At 42.2% G+C, this 15,959-nt stretch overlaps 1 protein-coding gene across 3 annotated transcripts in view; it reads right to left on the reverse strand.

Annotated features, from left to right (window-relative positions):
* Positions 1-15,959, reverse strand: part of LOC125704236 (low-density lipoprotein receptor-related protein 4-like) — a 104,205-nt gene continuing 88,246 nt past the window's right edge. Inside the window, exons 15-39 of one of the 3 annotated variants that reach the window (XM_048969634.1) lie at positions 15,558-15,734; positions 15,334-15,459; positions 14,687-14,895; positions 14,276-14,357; positions 14,047-14,152; positions 13,744-13,945; positions 13,357-13,546; positions 12,337-12,468; positions 11,760-11,900; positions 11,551-11,637; positions 11,196-11,367; positions 10,925-11,087; positions 10,391-10,616; positions 7,611-7,914; positions 6,709-6,927; positions 3,496-3,630; positions 2,925-3,033; positions 2,552-2,744; positions 2,269-2,382; positions 2,067-2,157; positions 1,798-1,862; positions 1,619-1,706; positions 1,381-1,522; positions 1,045-1,112; positions 294-427 (exon numbers count right to left, since the gene is read on the reverse strand). In XM_048969634.1, the coding sequence (XP_048825591.1) occupies positions 1,071-1,112; positions 1,381-1,522; positions 1,619-1,706; positions 1,798-1,862; positions 2,067-2,157; positions 2,269-2,382; positions 2,552-2,744; positions 2,925-3,033; positions 3,496-3,630; positions 6,709-6,927; positions 7,611-7,914; positions 10,391-10,616; positions 10,925-11,087; positions 11,196-11,367; positions 11,551-11,637; positions 11,760-11,900; positions 12,337-12,468; positions 13,357-13,546; positions 13,744-13,945; positions 14,047-14,152; positions 14,276-14,357; positions 14,687-14,895; positions 15,334-15,459; positions 15,558-15,734 (3,515 nt within the window). In that variant the 3' untranslated portion in view covers positions 294-427; positions 1,045-1,070. Of the gene's footprint in view, positions 428-1,044; positions 1,113-1,380; positions 1,523-1,618; positions 1,707-1,797; positions 1,863-2,066; positions 2,158-2,268; positions 2,383-2,551; positions 2,745-2,924; positions 3,034-3,495; positions 3,631-6,708; positions 6,928-7,610; positions 7,915-10,390; positions 10,617-10,924; positions 11,088-11,195; positions 11,368-11,550; positions 11,638-11,759; positions 11,901-12,336; positions 12,469-13,356; positions 13,547-13,743; positions 13,946-14,046; positions 14,153-14,275; positions 14,358-14,686; positions 14,896-15,333; positions 15,460-15,557; positions 15,735-15,959 lie in introns of all 3 variants that reach the window. The other 2 variants (XM_048969633.1, XM_048969632.1) reach the window with 2 other exon arrangements.

Consider the following 15,959-nt stretch of genomic DNA (forward strand, 5'->3'; position numbering starts at 1 on the left):
AGCAATGAGATGGAGAGCAGTACTGGGAGGGGACAGGTGGTGTCTGGCGTAGATGACAGCCTGCTGGGCGTGTTGGGTGTGTAATGGGAGGCGCTGCTCAGACCTCGCTCTCGGTGGAGGGCTTGCGGGGTGTGACCCAGCCTGTGTCAGGCAGGGCCCCGTGCCGCTCAGGCGTGGCCATAGGGACAGTGTTGATGCTAGAGCACTCGGACTGCTCCTCCTGCAGTAGCTGCTCTGTCTCTGTGTCATCCAGGGAGCCGCTGCTAGCTTGGAGCGACACAGTGTCTGTCTTCATGCATACATGGAGTCCGCCCCGCGAAGGTTTGATCTGCTTCAGGTCCTCCCAGTACAGCTCCTCGTTGGAAAGCAGGCAGATGCCCTCAACTATCTTAATCTTCTCCTTGGTATAGCTGTTATCATTGCCAATCTGTGTGGGGAAAGGTGGAAGCTCAGCCACAAACCAAACAGCAAACAAAAGCCTACTGTGCACTTCAAGACACAACATTTTTAAAAGTTAGAGTAAATATTTTCTAATCTCCAAAAATTCTGAACTATTTCACAGCTTTTCCAGCAAATCTTATAAAAGTGAAGGTAATTTAGACTTGTTTGTTGCTTCTTATTTAAATGGTCATTCAAATCATGCATCTACAGAACTGAACTGCTGTGAGGCTTTTCAGCCCGTCCAAACAAAAATAATGGACTGAAAAGAAATCATATCTTAGCAAATTCGCTTTTCACCCATTACCTGAAATTATTTGTAACAATACTTTAACATGAATGTCCATGCAATGTGGGAGGCATTAAATATAAACAGAAATCAAACAGAGACTGAAAACACAATGTTATAAAACAAAGGAAAAGCACAGCACCTGCTCTCCTAGAAAGGACTGACAGAAAACATCGTTAGTTTGTCACAAAACCCTAATGGCAGCTCAAGTATATGACATGTTAAAAGCACGTGTAGCATGCAGTGAGAATGTGACATCTATATTCAAATTCAAAATTAGTATTTACAGGTGTAACTTCTTCATGCTATGGAACTACCTTTCATTGATTTTGTGGAAAACAGGTCAAAAGATAAAAGGTGAAAGAGAGTTGTAAGGATGGGAAAGCTGTAGTGAAGGAAAAAAGAAGATGAGCTTTTTGGAAACAGGAATTTTCAGAACAGGAATTTACCCAGCATGGACATACATTAAACATTTTTACAGTGGAGCATCGATAAATTGAATTGTGAAATGTCTTTCCTTGATAAAATCAAACATCACTCATTGGAGTAGACTGATATGTAGAAAAAAAGTACTTAATTTCCATCCTCTTTTTAGGGGAAATGACAAACTGACAAGCCAGAATGCTAATAATAATATGAAAAGATAGACATACCTCTTTCTTATATCGCAGTTGGTTGTAAATCGGAGGTTTTTGCACAGTTTCAATTTTCACTTCCTGTGTCGATGTTCTGTAGGAGGGATTGCTGTAAGTCAGGTTGCTCACTCCAGGGTCAGCATACTTGGATTTTTTATGCCTTTGGGGGAAAGGGGGTGGAAAAAAAAATCACATAATGATCAATAACGCAGCCCAAGAGAATATGGAGAAAACAAAGCATGGGGGTAACACCTACCTATAAATGATAAATGATGCTATTAAAATGAGGATGGCTAAGACGGTAAGTGCCCCTCCGATAACATAGCTGATGTGAAGGCCTTCCCCTGCAAGTAACAAACAAACAACAAAAACTCAGTCATTTCTCAACTTTATTTTTTCAGTAACCCACTGTGACCAACAGTAATTAAACTGTACCATCCGGGACTGTTATCACACTGCTCTTCACACATCTCCCTAGGCTCAAGTTCCTGTCCGTGCAGCTGTGTGACACACAAACAAAAATGTAAATAAACCCAACCAAATTTGTAGAAATGTAACATCATTTGTGTGCTTAGTAAAACCCCATTTCAGCTAAATACCTTAAAGGAAACTTAGTTATCCTTCTTTGTAATTCATTTTAGAACGACTCATAAAAAAGCATTGTGTTTAATCAGCAGAGCTTAACAAATACGCCATTAACTTACTTAACTACTGACGGACTGGAGGGAAGTTTGTCTGTGGCTGAGGGCGTGCTTGTGACACTCTTGCCAGAAGATGTTGGGACATAACCTGAAACTAGATCAAATCAGCTTTTAATGGTTAGGGTCTGCTTGCTGATAGACCAAACCAAGACAAAATGTTTTTTTCTTCTCTTCCTTAAATCAGTTTGCTGTATGTCTTACTTACTGGTAGAACAGGGCATATTGTCCGGCTCATCTGGACATGCACAGACAAAGCTATTGGCTTTAGCGAAGCAGAGATGAGTGCACCCTCCGTTATTCACGCCACAGTGGTTGGTGCCTATATAAATATATAGCACTTTAGCTTTCAAGCTATAAATATCACCGTACAGAGACAGCGGAGACCTCAGTTTGTAAACAGTTTGTTGCAGTTCATACTACAATGGTTTAAGGGACCAATGGGTGTGGGACACAGTGTTTTCCTGGGAACCAAGGAGATTTGCCCTTACCAGTCTGCCGGTGCTGTGACACCACAATGATGTCCATTAATCCCTCTACATTGGCCAGCACTGTCTCCTTGCTGCGGCCTGTATGCTTATCTACACGCTGAATGGACTTGGTTTGCCAGTCCGTCCAGTAAATCCAACGGTCTTGCTGCGAGAGTTGGAAGAGAGGGGTTAGTGCAGAAGTCACTGCCTTCAACTAGGAATGGAAAAATGAAAGACAGGAGGGAGCGGGAAGGAAAAAGGAAGACGGGAGAGAAGAAAAATAAGGGTCAGGAATGGAAGGATGCAGAAGGAATGGTAAGTTATTTACATGAAATGATGAAAAAGAAAGGTGAGTATTCAATGGGGAAAGTGAGTTAAGCTGTCTGACTGGTACCTGTGTGAGGGCGAATGGGTGAGAAACTGGGCTGACCAGGATCTGCCGGAGCCTCCCATTGAGGTCTGAGCTTTCGATCCTGTCCAAGTGGGCGTCCACCCAGAAAATCCTACAGAGAAACACACAATGTCCAAATTATATATCATGCCTTTGAATTCACACTTCATGAGAAGTTGCTGTTGCTATACATCAATCTGTTCTTATTCTCTTTCCTTTACTAAATGCTAATTCCAGAATGTAAGTTATTCAGTAATGGTAATCAATAATTAAAGGGTCAGGCAATTGTACCCTTAGCTGTAGGTAATTGTCCTTTTAAGATACAGAAATGGAATTTGAAGAACATTTCTTTACTATTGGGAGTACATTATTGTTGTTTGTACCTTGGGGATATTCCTCAGAGTCCATTTCTGTAACTTAAATTAGACTAAAAGGTACATTTACCTAGACCTAGGATACAACTGGCAGACCCTTAAGGGTACAGCCCCAGTGACAAGCAAAGGTACAAACTAGTATTCTTTTTTCTGACAGCATATTGCAGGCTGCATCGTCTTGCAGCCATCTCAATTCTCACCTGCGTGTGTCATAATCTAATGTCAATCCATTGGGCCAGCCGAGGTCTGTGTCGATCAGAACCTTACGATCAGAACCATCCAGATGTGCTCTCTCAATCTTGGCAATGTGACCCCAGTCTGTCCAGAACAAGTACCTGGAAAACAATACACTAGGCTATGTAACATATTTATAATCTAGCAATTTTAGATTAGGGGTTCCCAACTTTTTGATGATCACCGACTGCCATGTGTTGTGCAACAATTTCCCAGACAGGGTAAAACCTGTCAACCTGGGAGAATGCTGCTCATAGACTGGTACTGGCGCACAAACCAGGGGTTGGCAATCCAATCTAGATTACCTTATCTAGATTATGTATGTACTAGATAATCTTCAATTAGTCTGTCTCACAGATGTGTGGAAAATACTGTTATCTAAAGGGTCTATTCTCCCGTGCATGTATCGGGTACATTCTGCCTCTCACTTTTGCATATCTCACTCTGCGATCTAGAAGGCTGTATTAAGTCACATACCTTTTCATGGCTGAATGCAATACTGCAGTTTTCAGAAAGACAAACATGTTACAAAATGAAAATGTTTCTATTTATGATACATTTTGAAATAGATGTCACAATCCAAAAAGCAAGTGAATGATTACATAAATATACACAAATTATATAACAGTATGTAGAAATATGTCACTATATATAAATATATTACCATTGGGCTAGATTCAAGGGACGTTTGCCTTGTCAATGTGCCTAGAAGGTGAATCAATTTGGCTAAACAACTGGTGGATTAAAAAACAGAAAAAAAAACAACAGGTTTAATGTAAGTAGTGTGATTTTTTAAAACTAATTAAATCAATTAATTAATTGAATTGATGGTGAAATTTAATAAATACATGGAATGGTGGAAGTGCCTCAGAAGCGAGCTTTGGGAACTGAAGTGGTGTTCATCTAGCCATCCAGCTAGATATCAGGAACCTTTTGGAGAACAGAAGAAACTCTTACTAGTTCTTATTGTTATTCTTAATTTGCTTATGTTCTACTGCTAAATTTTATTTTGTTCACAAAAGCAAAAGTGCACTTACTACCCAGATAAATAGCTTTAAAGTTTGTTTTGACTGCTTAAGACTTTTGAAATAATACTGTACTTCCAATGATGGACATTGCATTGCATGTTTCTAGGTGGACTGTCAAAGTGATCTTTCTGCGCTGCCTCGGTTTGAACGGTGCACGTATTCGTATTATTAGTAGGCTGCAGGAGTATCGACAGACTATACATTTCAGAAACACAGTCCTACTCTGTTCAGTATACCATTGTTAAATTGCTTCTTTTTTCTTTATTAATGCTTTGTTTCTTTTACCCCCGCAGTACCAAAAACATACCGAACCATGACTTCACAACCGGGGTACACTATATTGTCAAATGTATTGGAACACCCCTCCTGATCATTGAACTCAGGTGTTACAATCACTTCCACAGCCACAGATGTATTAAATCAAACACCTAGGCATGCAGATTGCTTCTACAAACATTTGTGAAAGAATGGGTCGCTCTCAGGAGCTCAGTGAATTCAAGCGCGATACCGTGATGCCACCTATGCAATAAGTCCATTCCTCGCTACTAAATATTCCATGGTCAACAGTTAGTGGTGGTATAACAAAGTAATTGAGAAGAACTCAGCCACAAAGTGGCAGGCCCACGTAAAATCACAGAGCAGGGACAACGCATGCTGAGCCGCACAGTGTGCAGTCGCCAACTGTCTGCAGAGATGATCCCTACAGACCTCCAAACTTCATGTGGCCTTCAGATTAGCTCAAGAACAGTGCGTAGAGAACTTCAGGGAATGGATTTCCATGGCCAAGCATCTGCATCTAAGTCTTACATCACCAAGTGCAATGCAAAGCATTGGATGCAGTGGTGTAAACCACACCGCCACTAGAGTGACAGTGGAGACGTGTTCTCTGGAGCGACGAATTGTCTGACAATCCAATGCATGAGTCTGGGTTTGGCGGTTGCCAGGATAACGCTACTTGCCTGACTGCACTGTGCCAAGTGTAAAGTTTGGTGGAGGGAGGATTATGGTGTGGGGTTGTTTTTCAGGGATTGGGCTTGGCCCCTTAATTCCAGTGAAAAGAACTCTTAATGCTGCAGCATTCGAAGACATTTTGGACAATTTCACCTTGTGCAAACAGTTTGGGGATGGCCCCTTCCTGTTCCAACATGACTGTACACCAGTCCACAAAGCAAGGTCCATAAGTACATGGATGAGCGGGTCTGGTGTGGAGGAACTTGACTGGACTGCACAGAGCCCTGACCTCAACCTGATAGAACACCTTTGGGATGAATTAGACTCAAATTATACAATCTCATTGTCTAAAATGTTGATTTTGCCTTGGAGTAGTTAATCGTGTATCATATATCATATCATATCATATCATATTATTTCAGCCTGTAATAAATAAGAATATTCATTGAATCCATGGAGAGTTGAGAAAAAAAATCATCCAAAAAAAAAAAAAAACTTATACAAATCAATTGTTTATTGTAGCTTACATGTAGCCAAGTTGAAAGATAAAAAAAAATCCAGGTTTTTTTGTTATTCTCAAAGCTGCAGCTAAAGTGTCTACTTTGGCCTCATTAAATCGGAGCTACAAATGATCATTTTAATAATCGTAATGGGTTAAGGTCATTTGCTCTGCACAAAATTCAAATGTTGTATTTCATTGAAACATTTCGTTATTGTTGAAGGATTGTAACATTCATGAAAATGACTAAATATAAGCATAGTAGGCTACCGCCATGCTTTCTTTTTTCAAAATAAAAGAATTTCTCCAAATTTCAATTAGGTTCATAATGTAAATGAAATAGTCCTATTCCTTGTTTTGCTTGATGGCAAAATCATTGAAGGCGTAAACCCCATTTCTTTCTTAATAAATTAATTATGCTTCTTGCATGGCCATGCCTTCTTTTTCAGGTTAAGTGCAATGGGCGTAACCGCATTGATGAGGGGAGAAAATGCGTAACATTTTAAGCTTTTCAGACTTACATGCTTAGTGGGAGAATAGACCTCAATCAATATATTCATATTCCTAATGCCTTATACACAATTTACAACTACGAAAATAAATATACATACATAACTATGAGGTTCCATACAGGGCAGTATATAATAGCTGAGCAGACTCAGATAATGGGGAGGTTTCTGTCTGTCTGTTCTCTCACTCACCCTTTGCTGGGAAACACAGTAATGGCTCGAGGTTCATCCAGGCTATTATTGATGAGGACCTTCCTCGAAGAACCATCCAGACGAGCCACCTCGATGGTGTTGCGGCCTGTATCTGTCCAGTACATGTTGCGAGCCACCCAGTCCACTGCCAGGCCATCAGTGGTCTTCAGACCCTGGCTGATGACCGTCTCCATACCACTGCCATTCAGGTTGGCACGCCTGAAGGTACCAGGATAATGGTTAATAATTCAAAATACATTCATGTATTTTCCAACCACTTACACTGGACAAGGATACAGGTGGGCCTGAACCATATCCAAGTAAACACTGGACACATGGCAGGATTATACCCCGGACAGGATGGCAATTCATTGCAGGACACACACGCACGCACACACACACACACACACACACACACACACACACACACTACAAGCAGTTTAAAGACATTAATTTGTCTAACTGCGTGTTTTTGGACTGCAGGAAGAAGAAAGCAAAGGAAACCCCAGCCCTGGAGGAATGAGGCAATAGTGGGAACCACCCAGTGAACCACTGCGCCACCCATTATTCAAACAACTCTCTTGAACAAGCATAGAGAAATGATATTACTCAGTTATTATTAAAAAGCACTGTTACATACTGGTAAGTTTAAGGACACATATACAAAAGCGAGTGCATGTACAAAAAACAGTTTGAAGAGAACAAAATTAGTAATACAACATGTTTTACTTAACAACACATGTTATGCACATAGGGCTACAATATACTGCGGTAAAGCATGTACTGTAGGGTATTATACAGAAATAGCAATACTCATTTTATCAGCTGTCAAACTCTGACTTAAGTGTTTAGGCTACACAGAATTACATGCAACTAACGAATACCCTTTCGAGCTGCCATACCTGATGACATCCAGGGACACGTCAGTATAGTAGACCTTGCCCTCCACGCTGTCATAATCCAGCGAGATGACATTGTGTAGCTCTGGCACGGGGACATGCACGTCCGTGTAGTCGCTGGTGTCCAGCGAGATGCGACGGATGCTGACACGGTTCGAGAACAGCAGGTAGGTCTCCGGGCTGTCGTCGCACGAGCGTCCGTCAGCCTTCAGCACGATGCCCGTGGGGCAGGTACAGGAAGTGCCATTGGGATTTGGCAGGCACAGATGAGTGCAGCCCCCGTTTCTCCTGCCACACTTATTGAAACCTGAGAGGAAAGTCAAATATCACAGTTGTATCCCAGACACCAACCATTTACACAGATACAGCAGATCCCGCTGTACAGTCTTAGGCCACCGAAGAATATTATGTTTTAATTACCTTTATGTTACTGTACAACAATGTCTGTCAAAGTATATTAGCTTAGCAGTTTCAAAATCTCTTTGAAAGTTACCGTTGTTTTTGCAGTAACTATTTAATATGAGCCATCCAGCAGTACTTGTTGACTCAATTATTAGGATGCCATGTCTGGCAAATCAATATTGTATCAAATTATTTAACTAATTAAGTTAATTGACTAAGTGCGCTGGTGGTGAAATTGAACTGGTATGTGGAATGGTGTCCCTCAGGAGAGGTCAGCCCTCTGTGTTCTTCTAGTCATACAACAAAATACCAGTGACTTTTTATAAAAAGTATTTTTTTAATTGTGATCGTGTTCATTTGTATAAATTCTAATGTTAGATTGCATTTATTTTTTTTGAGCAGATACACACTTACTAGCCAGATAAACAGCTTTAAACATTTTCTTTAACAGTCTAAGACTATTGCACAGTACTGATAATGATTTATTGTGATGATTTACATTGAGTGCACGTTCATAAAGTTTTTAAAATGCATTGACAGAACATTAAGTGCACCTTCGTATTAAGGTATACTTACATGCTTCTTATTAATGTTTGAAGAATGCATTATAAATGTATTGTGAAAGTGCACTTAAAGTACAACATTACCATGTATTTCAAGCTAACACACAAGATTAGTGAGTATGAATTTAGCATTTTTTCATTAGCTTTAGTTAGCCTTAACTGAGCATGAGCCAAGCTGCAGACATACCAAATGGCACTCTAATCCTTATCCCGGTACAGTGGGAGGCTACAAAGCCCCAGAGAGCAGAAAGATTTATGGTTTTGGATCTTACTGTACCACAAATCCTGATAATCTACGAAAAGTCACAGTTTGAAAAGGAATCTGTGCCCACAGGTGTCATCCCAGGTGTTAATCAGCTGTTGAGAGCATCTTAAAACTGCAGGAAGGAGACTAATCTGAGCAAACTCCAAGCATACTGTAGTCTTTTATAACATTCAAATGCTAAGAAGTCTTCATCACTGACATGAAGTTTTAAAGTTTGGAAGGACTACTGCACCCAACGATTTTTTCAATAAATCTGCAAGAACGGGCTACTTCCTCTACGCTTGACCTACCTGACTGTTTATATAATGTGAATAAATCAGCTGCCTCAGTTTGCCAGGCACCTTCAGATCCTGGGAGGTAACAGACAGTGGCCAGACCACCCAGGGCACCAGGCAGAGTATTTCAATGCTTTTTTTAGCCAAGCACTGGGAGCTGGGGCTGTGCTGGACCAACACCCGCAGAAAATATTTTTTTTATTTCACAGCCCATTGATTCAGCTAACAACTTCCCTTTGTTGTGATATCCTGAATGTCAGACCAGCAAAACGATGCCCTAGAAGTGGCTGTCAGACACACGCCCAGCTGTCAGACACTCGCCTCTTATTCAACACGTCTCACCCCTAAAGATGAACAAAAACACCCAGCAAGGGCAGGGGTCTGCTATTAAAGAATGGTGAGGTATGGACTGAGCTGATACACCGGGTCATTATATCAATCCTGTGAGGAATGAGCTGCAATGAAGAAGACAGAAAAAGCTGATTTTTTTTCCTGGAGGTGGGCTGTGACATTGCCCTGGTTGCTTGGGCAAGTTGTCTCCATTCTTTGGATTTAAAATAATTTCTCCTTGGTTCTGGCATCCTTGTCTCATCCAAATTCTAGCCGCCCTGCAGCCCCGTGGATGGTTCTCTCTCCCAGCCCTGCCATGTGACTGTCGCCAGTGGCTGCCTGCCAGCTGAACGTCATGAATATGACTCCCCACGGCAACCAATTTGTTCCCCTGACTCTCATTACCTCTCACTTGTTCAAAGGTGAACTGTACAGCATCCAAACACGACTGCATGCCTTAAAATGGTCCTTAAAGGATAAGTGACAATATTGCAAGGTTGAAATAGTTTTTGTATGCCATGCATAAGGACTGAAGCCAAACTACAATGACCAACGTAAGTTACTGCTCTTAAATAGCTCATTTGTGTGGTGAGTGTGACCTGTCCTCAGTGAAGACATTTTTTGAGGAAGACTTTTGAATGTCATTATAAATACATATTGGGGTCACTAGAGGGCAGTGTTGTCTCCTTTTTAAAACAATTATTGCTTTGAAAGATCAGCCAATGTATTTTTATTCAGGAGATGAAGAGCAGATATCGTTTAAGGTTTCTGTGACATTGTTAGTCTTCATTAGTCTAGTTTTGAAAAGTGGTTTTCAGTTCATCTGAAAAACGAGCAGGGTCACAGTCCAGCTACGAAAGAAGAGCTATACACCAGACAATTTTTATACTCTCATCTCAGCCACTAGATGGCAAAGCCACAGATTAAGGTCATTATAGCATAACCTACCCAGAGGCCTCTCCCTGTCCACTGCCTGGATGTCCATGAGGCCCGGAAGGTTCCCTCTCACAATGATGCTGTTACCCCCTGTAGTTTTGTCAGCTCTCTGAATACTTCGGCTCTGCCAGTCAGTCCAATAGATGTATGGACCCAGGAGGGTGAGCCCATAGGGATGCTGGACTGGAGACACCAAGGTCCGTCGGTTGGCCCCATTCAAGTCAGATGCCTCAATACGCTGTGAAATTATCACAAAGTAAAGCAATGTTATTAACAGATCATAACTGATGATGTCAAATCCATAGCATGTAGACAGTCGTAAATAATAATTCCTTCAAAATACAATGAGGAAAAATCCCACAACAATTTGTCACAGTACAGTATCAACATTCTTAACAACAGAAAGTACTAAAGTGCTTCACTATAATATCCAATGGTAATATAATTCAACTAAACACGCCTTTTCAGTTATGAACCTCAAATATTAGTGAGAATTAGAGAATTAATCGGGCACTATGTGCTCCAAACATCAGACACACCACTGACCTCAGTGTGAGCATCAGCCCAGAGTAGTTGAGATCCAGCCTGGTCAATCGCCAGACCATTTGGCCAGCCTAGGTTACTGTTGATCAAGACCACCCGGTCCGACCCATCCATACCAGAGCGTTCCAGTTTAGCATTCTCTCCCCAGTCAGTCCAGTACATGTAGCTGAAAAAGAAAATAATAGTCTTGCTACAATAATCCAAACGCACATCCAAATACATATTCTTTGGCAAATTTAAAGCCACACATCTCCTGAGCATATAGATATCTTACCCCATTTCATGATAAAGAGCAATTGCTCGTGGGCTATCCAGGTTCTGCCAAATTAGAACTTTTCTCATGGATCCATTCAGATTAGCCACTTCAATGCGATTAGTTCCTGTATCAGTCCAGTATATCTTGCGGCCCACGGAGTCCACTGCTAGTCCGTCTGTGGTCATCAGTCCTGGAAAACAAGAGGCATTTAAAATACCCAAAAGCCTGCCGGATACAACTCCACATTTAGCATGAACTCTGTAAACCAATCCTTTATAAACAAATGCTAAGGCATGAAATAAATCTGCTTATTATATGCTAAGGAATGTTGGAATTATTAAAGTTTTATAAACTAATGAAGGCATGACCTCACCAGTGGATATGATATCCTCACACTCTGTGCCATTGATGTTGGCTCTGCTGACCTTCTTTAGCGTGCTATCAGACCAATAGACTTTACCTGCATGGAAGTGGTGCAAAGAATATTATTTCATTTGCAATGTTAATTAAAATGAAGCTTTAATTAATTATTTTCTGATTGTTGTTGAATACTATGTAGTTTAATCTATCCTGACCTCATACCTTCTTTGGGATCTACACCAATGGCAATGGTGTTTTTCATGGACCCATTCACAGCCAGCACCACATCTGCAAAGTAGGGAATATCCAAGGATACCATGCGGATGTCTGTCCTCCGCGCGAAAACCAGGAAGCTGTTCATTCCTTTAGTAAGCAAAAGAAAATCAACTCTAAGATCAATTCAAATCCAGGAAATAAATTCTATAGCTAAGATTTCTGCAATGACTTTCATTGCAGAGGGCAGACAGCCTTCATTGCAGAGGGCAGACACAGTGCCTTATCTCTGGCAAACACACACAAGTCAGCGACATACAAAGGTATCAACCTGTGAGCGTCTATAGTCGCTTTAGTGAGGGAGGAGAGGAAGTGAGGTCACAGGCTGTCGCACTGCTATTCGGACAGCTGCAGCATGTCACAAGAAGCTTCTGGTGACTGTCGTGGGGGGAGTGTGTGTGTGTCTGGGGGGGAGGTTATGGATGGTGCTCAGGAAAGCACTCCAATTTCAAAGGGAAGCTCCTTTTCTTTAAGGTGGGGGTCTGTTGCAGTCAGTGGGGCGCCAGCAGATTTGGGGGCTCCTCACCATGAGAGCAGGTCTTGCCGTCCACCTGGAGATTGATGCCTGTGGGACAAGCACAGCTAGAGCCCTTAGGCGCTGGGGCCAGGAGACAGAGGTGGCTGCAGCCTCCGTTGTTCACCATGCAGGAGGTCTGGACTGCAGGGGGAGGGAGAGCAGGATTCAGGGTAAGACTGTCATCAGCCCTGGCTTTCCTATAAGGTGGATACCCTACATGACACATTTTAGAATGTAGTGCCATGTTTTGATGGTTACTACAGCTCAGCAATGAAAAGTCTATGTTTCAAGAACGTTCAAACCCGGGGGTGGTTTCATCCCCTGGGGACTGTGCCAGGAAGCCATGCGCCAGTACACTTCCAGCACACTCACAGACCGCCCTTTCTGTAGCGGTGCCTTACATTAAACGCATTCCAGGGCCGTGGGTCAGTGGACATGGCATATATCACACAACCTTTCAAGGGGGTGGGCGGTGATCTTGTTACAAGAGGGGCACAATTCTGTACCAACAAGTGTCAGCAGTGATGAAATATACGCAGCTTACACAGGACACAATGGGTGGCATACTACAGGGATACCAGCCCTTTAGAGAGACCGATGGTTTATATGGTTATTATATGCAGGAATGGACCCTGAGTCTTTCTCAGCTTTTTTACCTCTTGATGAGTTTGGCAATTATCCAGTTTTCAATATGAACAGAGCTGTATTGCTTCAGCAAAACTAAACTGTCTGCTGGTTAAAAATCTATTAAGGTGCCATAGGCTCAATGAAAAGACCACAATGTGCTTTGGCAACATCAAAGAGAACACGTACAACAATCAGTCTTTCTGAAGAAATATATGAGAGGTGATTGAACAATGAATATTATTATAGTAGCAATAATGATGCTGAGTAACAAGGTCTAATAGTTTAAAATTAAACTTTATTCTCATCTCTCTCCAAATGGACACCTGCTTGTTTCCCAGTTAATCACTTACAGAACATAACACTCAGTGAGGATATGTGAGGGTGGTTGGAGTCAGAACATACCTACAGAGCGGTGCCGGTGGAACATGTGGATGTCCATCAGGTTCTCCAGGTTTCTGGACAGTGTAATCCGGTCCAGCCCCGTGTGCTTGTTGGCACTCTGGATGCTTTTAGATTGCCAGTCTGTCCAGAAGATCCTGTCTTCATGAAGAGTGAGGCCAAACGGATGCGGAAGCTGGCTGCCAATCAGCACCTGTAGAAAGAGAATGTTATTAATTAGCTGGCTGTTGATTAAATAACAGCAATTCAATCAACACAATGTGAAGGGGACTGTAAGTATGAAAAACACCATATCAAACATCTATGACCGTGGCTCACATCTAGGGCCATAAGGCTTTCTGTGAAATATCAGTTTTCAGGTTTCTCTTCTCCAGGAGGATCTTCCCTTACCCTTCTGTCTGAGCCATCAAAATTGCCAAACTCAATAGTTTTCATGCCAGCATCTGCCCAGTACAGCCTTTCTGTCTGGTAGTCGATGGCCAGGCCGTTAGGCCAGGTCAAGTTGGAGGAGATGATTACGATGCGGTTTGAGGCATCCATCCCAGCCCTCTCAATCTTAGGGCTCGCCCCCCAGTCTGTCCAGTACATATATCTGCGGAAGCCAGAGAAGCATAAACAAGTGCAGATTCTCTCTATAATCACCCTCATAATTCACATTGCGGAATACCACATGCATCTGCCTCTATCGCTCACCCTCCAACAGGATCCACCACGATGTCCCGCGGCCGGTCCAGGTTTTCCCAGATGAGTACAGTGCGCATGCTGCCATCAGCATTAGACACCTCGATCCGGTCAGTTCCTGTCATGAGATGGAAGCCAGGACACATAATGGCCACTATGCACAGTGAAATGCAGAAATCACAGACAGGTACTGCAGACTGACACTGCAAATAAAAAAAAAAAACAAAGAATAAACTGTTACCTGCATCAGTCCAGTACAGTTTGTTGGTCACCCAGTCAATAGCCAGACCAGCAGGACTTTCGAGACTGGTGTCTACAACTACCTGAAATTAGTTTGAATCAGAGAGATAAAAACAACTGAGAGAAATGGCACATTAGGATGAGTAGGACCTAACTTTGCTTTCAGTATACCTCACAGATATTTTCATATCACATTACCGTTGTTGTGGATGTATTTTATTTTATGCAATCAAAAATGCTATTCTGAGAGCGGTATTCATCATCAGATTTCCAAAATGGTCCACAGCATAAAAAGGTTAAGAACCGCTGTTCTATAGTAGTCCAGAAATTGTTTCCAGCAGATGGGTAAAATAAAACGAAGTCAAAAATAACGACTTAACACATTACAGAGTTGGACCATGACAGCACGGACCTCCTGATTGGAGCCATTCCATCTGGCCCGGTTGATGGAGTCAGTGGTGATGTCAGTCCAGTAGATGTATTCTCCATGAGAGTCCCAGTCCAGTGCCACGGCGTTGCGGACATCTGCCAGTGGGATGACATCATCGGACTTGTCCTCTGTATCAAAACTGATTCGTCGGATGTCCGTCCTTCGGGCAAAAAGCAGGAACTTGTCAAGACCTGATCAAAGACCAAAGGTCTCTTGTCAGACTTCTAGGACAAACATCAGGTAATCACAACACACAAACATATTAAAAATAACATAAAAACATGCCAAATCTACCCTATTGATTAGAAAATTCATTATAATGATAATCACTATTCACTACTGAAAGACTTTTAAAATGGTTTTGTAAAATGGCTATTATTTTTTTTGTGGTTTTTGCAGTGATATGCATGAGAATGACAGGTAAATAGTATATACACTGCATTCAGTATGAATACCCCAGAATTGTGGAGCTCAATTAGCAGATGTATATTAAATACAATAATACAATATGCCAATCATTTGTATATTAAATGCAATATTAACTCAATATTCACATGGGTAAATGGCAGTTCATCTTGTGACAGAAGGTCTCCTTGCTCAGTGTGGATAAGGGCAGTGGCCCCACTTACTCTCAGCACAGTTGTGGCTGTCCACCTTCTTAAAGCCAGTGGGGCAGGCACAGGTGTAGGTCTTGTTGCTGGGGAGACACAGGTGACTGCAGCCCCCATTGTTGCTGGCACAGCGATTTCTGCCCCCTGGGAGACCAAAACAATCAGTGTAAGCAGACACATTGTACACAGGCATTAAAAGGACACCTGTGGGAGTGTGAGATCTGCAGGATCCCCCCACTGACCTGCAGGCTGCCTCTGGGGGTGCAGGGTGTGTATGTCCATGGGGAAGTGCAGCTTGCTGCGGATGATCTCCTGGTTTTTGCCAGTGAACTTGTTGGCACTGTTGATGCTCTTTGTGTGCCAGTCAGTCCAGTACAGGCTGTCCTCAAAGACGGTGATGGCGAATGGGTGGGGCAACCCTATAACAAGCCAAGAAGACACCCAAAGATGGGGGGTGTTAAGGTGTATGGAAGCTGTCACACCAGATCTGTCATCCACTGGGTAAGTGTCAATTAAAACATTCAGCTGCATACATTATCCTAAATGAGGAAATGGTGCTCCTCTAATTATGCATTAATTTGGGCCTTTATAGTAAGCTTTGCTTTTCATGGGAAAATAATAAGAGGCAGGACAGTTCAGAGTCA

Source organism: Brienomyrus brachyistius, chromosome 11, assembly GCF_023856365.1.
Source record: "Brienomyrus brachyistius isolate T26 chromosome 11, BBRACH_0.4, whole genome shotgun sequence".
Classification (NCBI taxonomy): Eukaryota; Metazoa; Chordata; class Actinopteri; order Osteoglossiformes; family Mormyridae; genus Brienomyrus; species Brienomyrus brachyistius.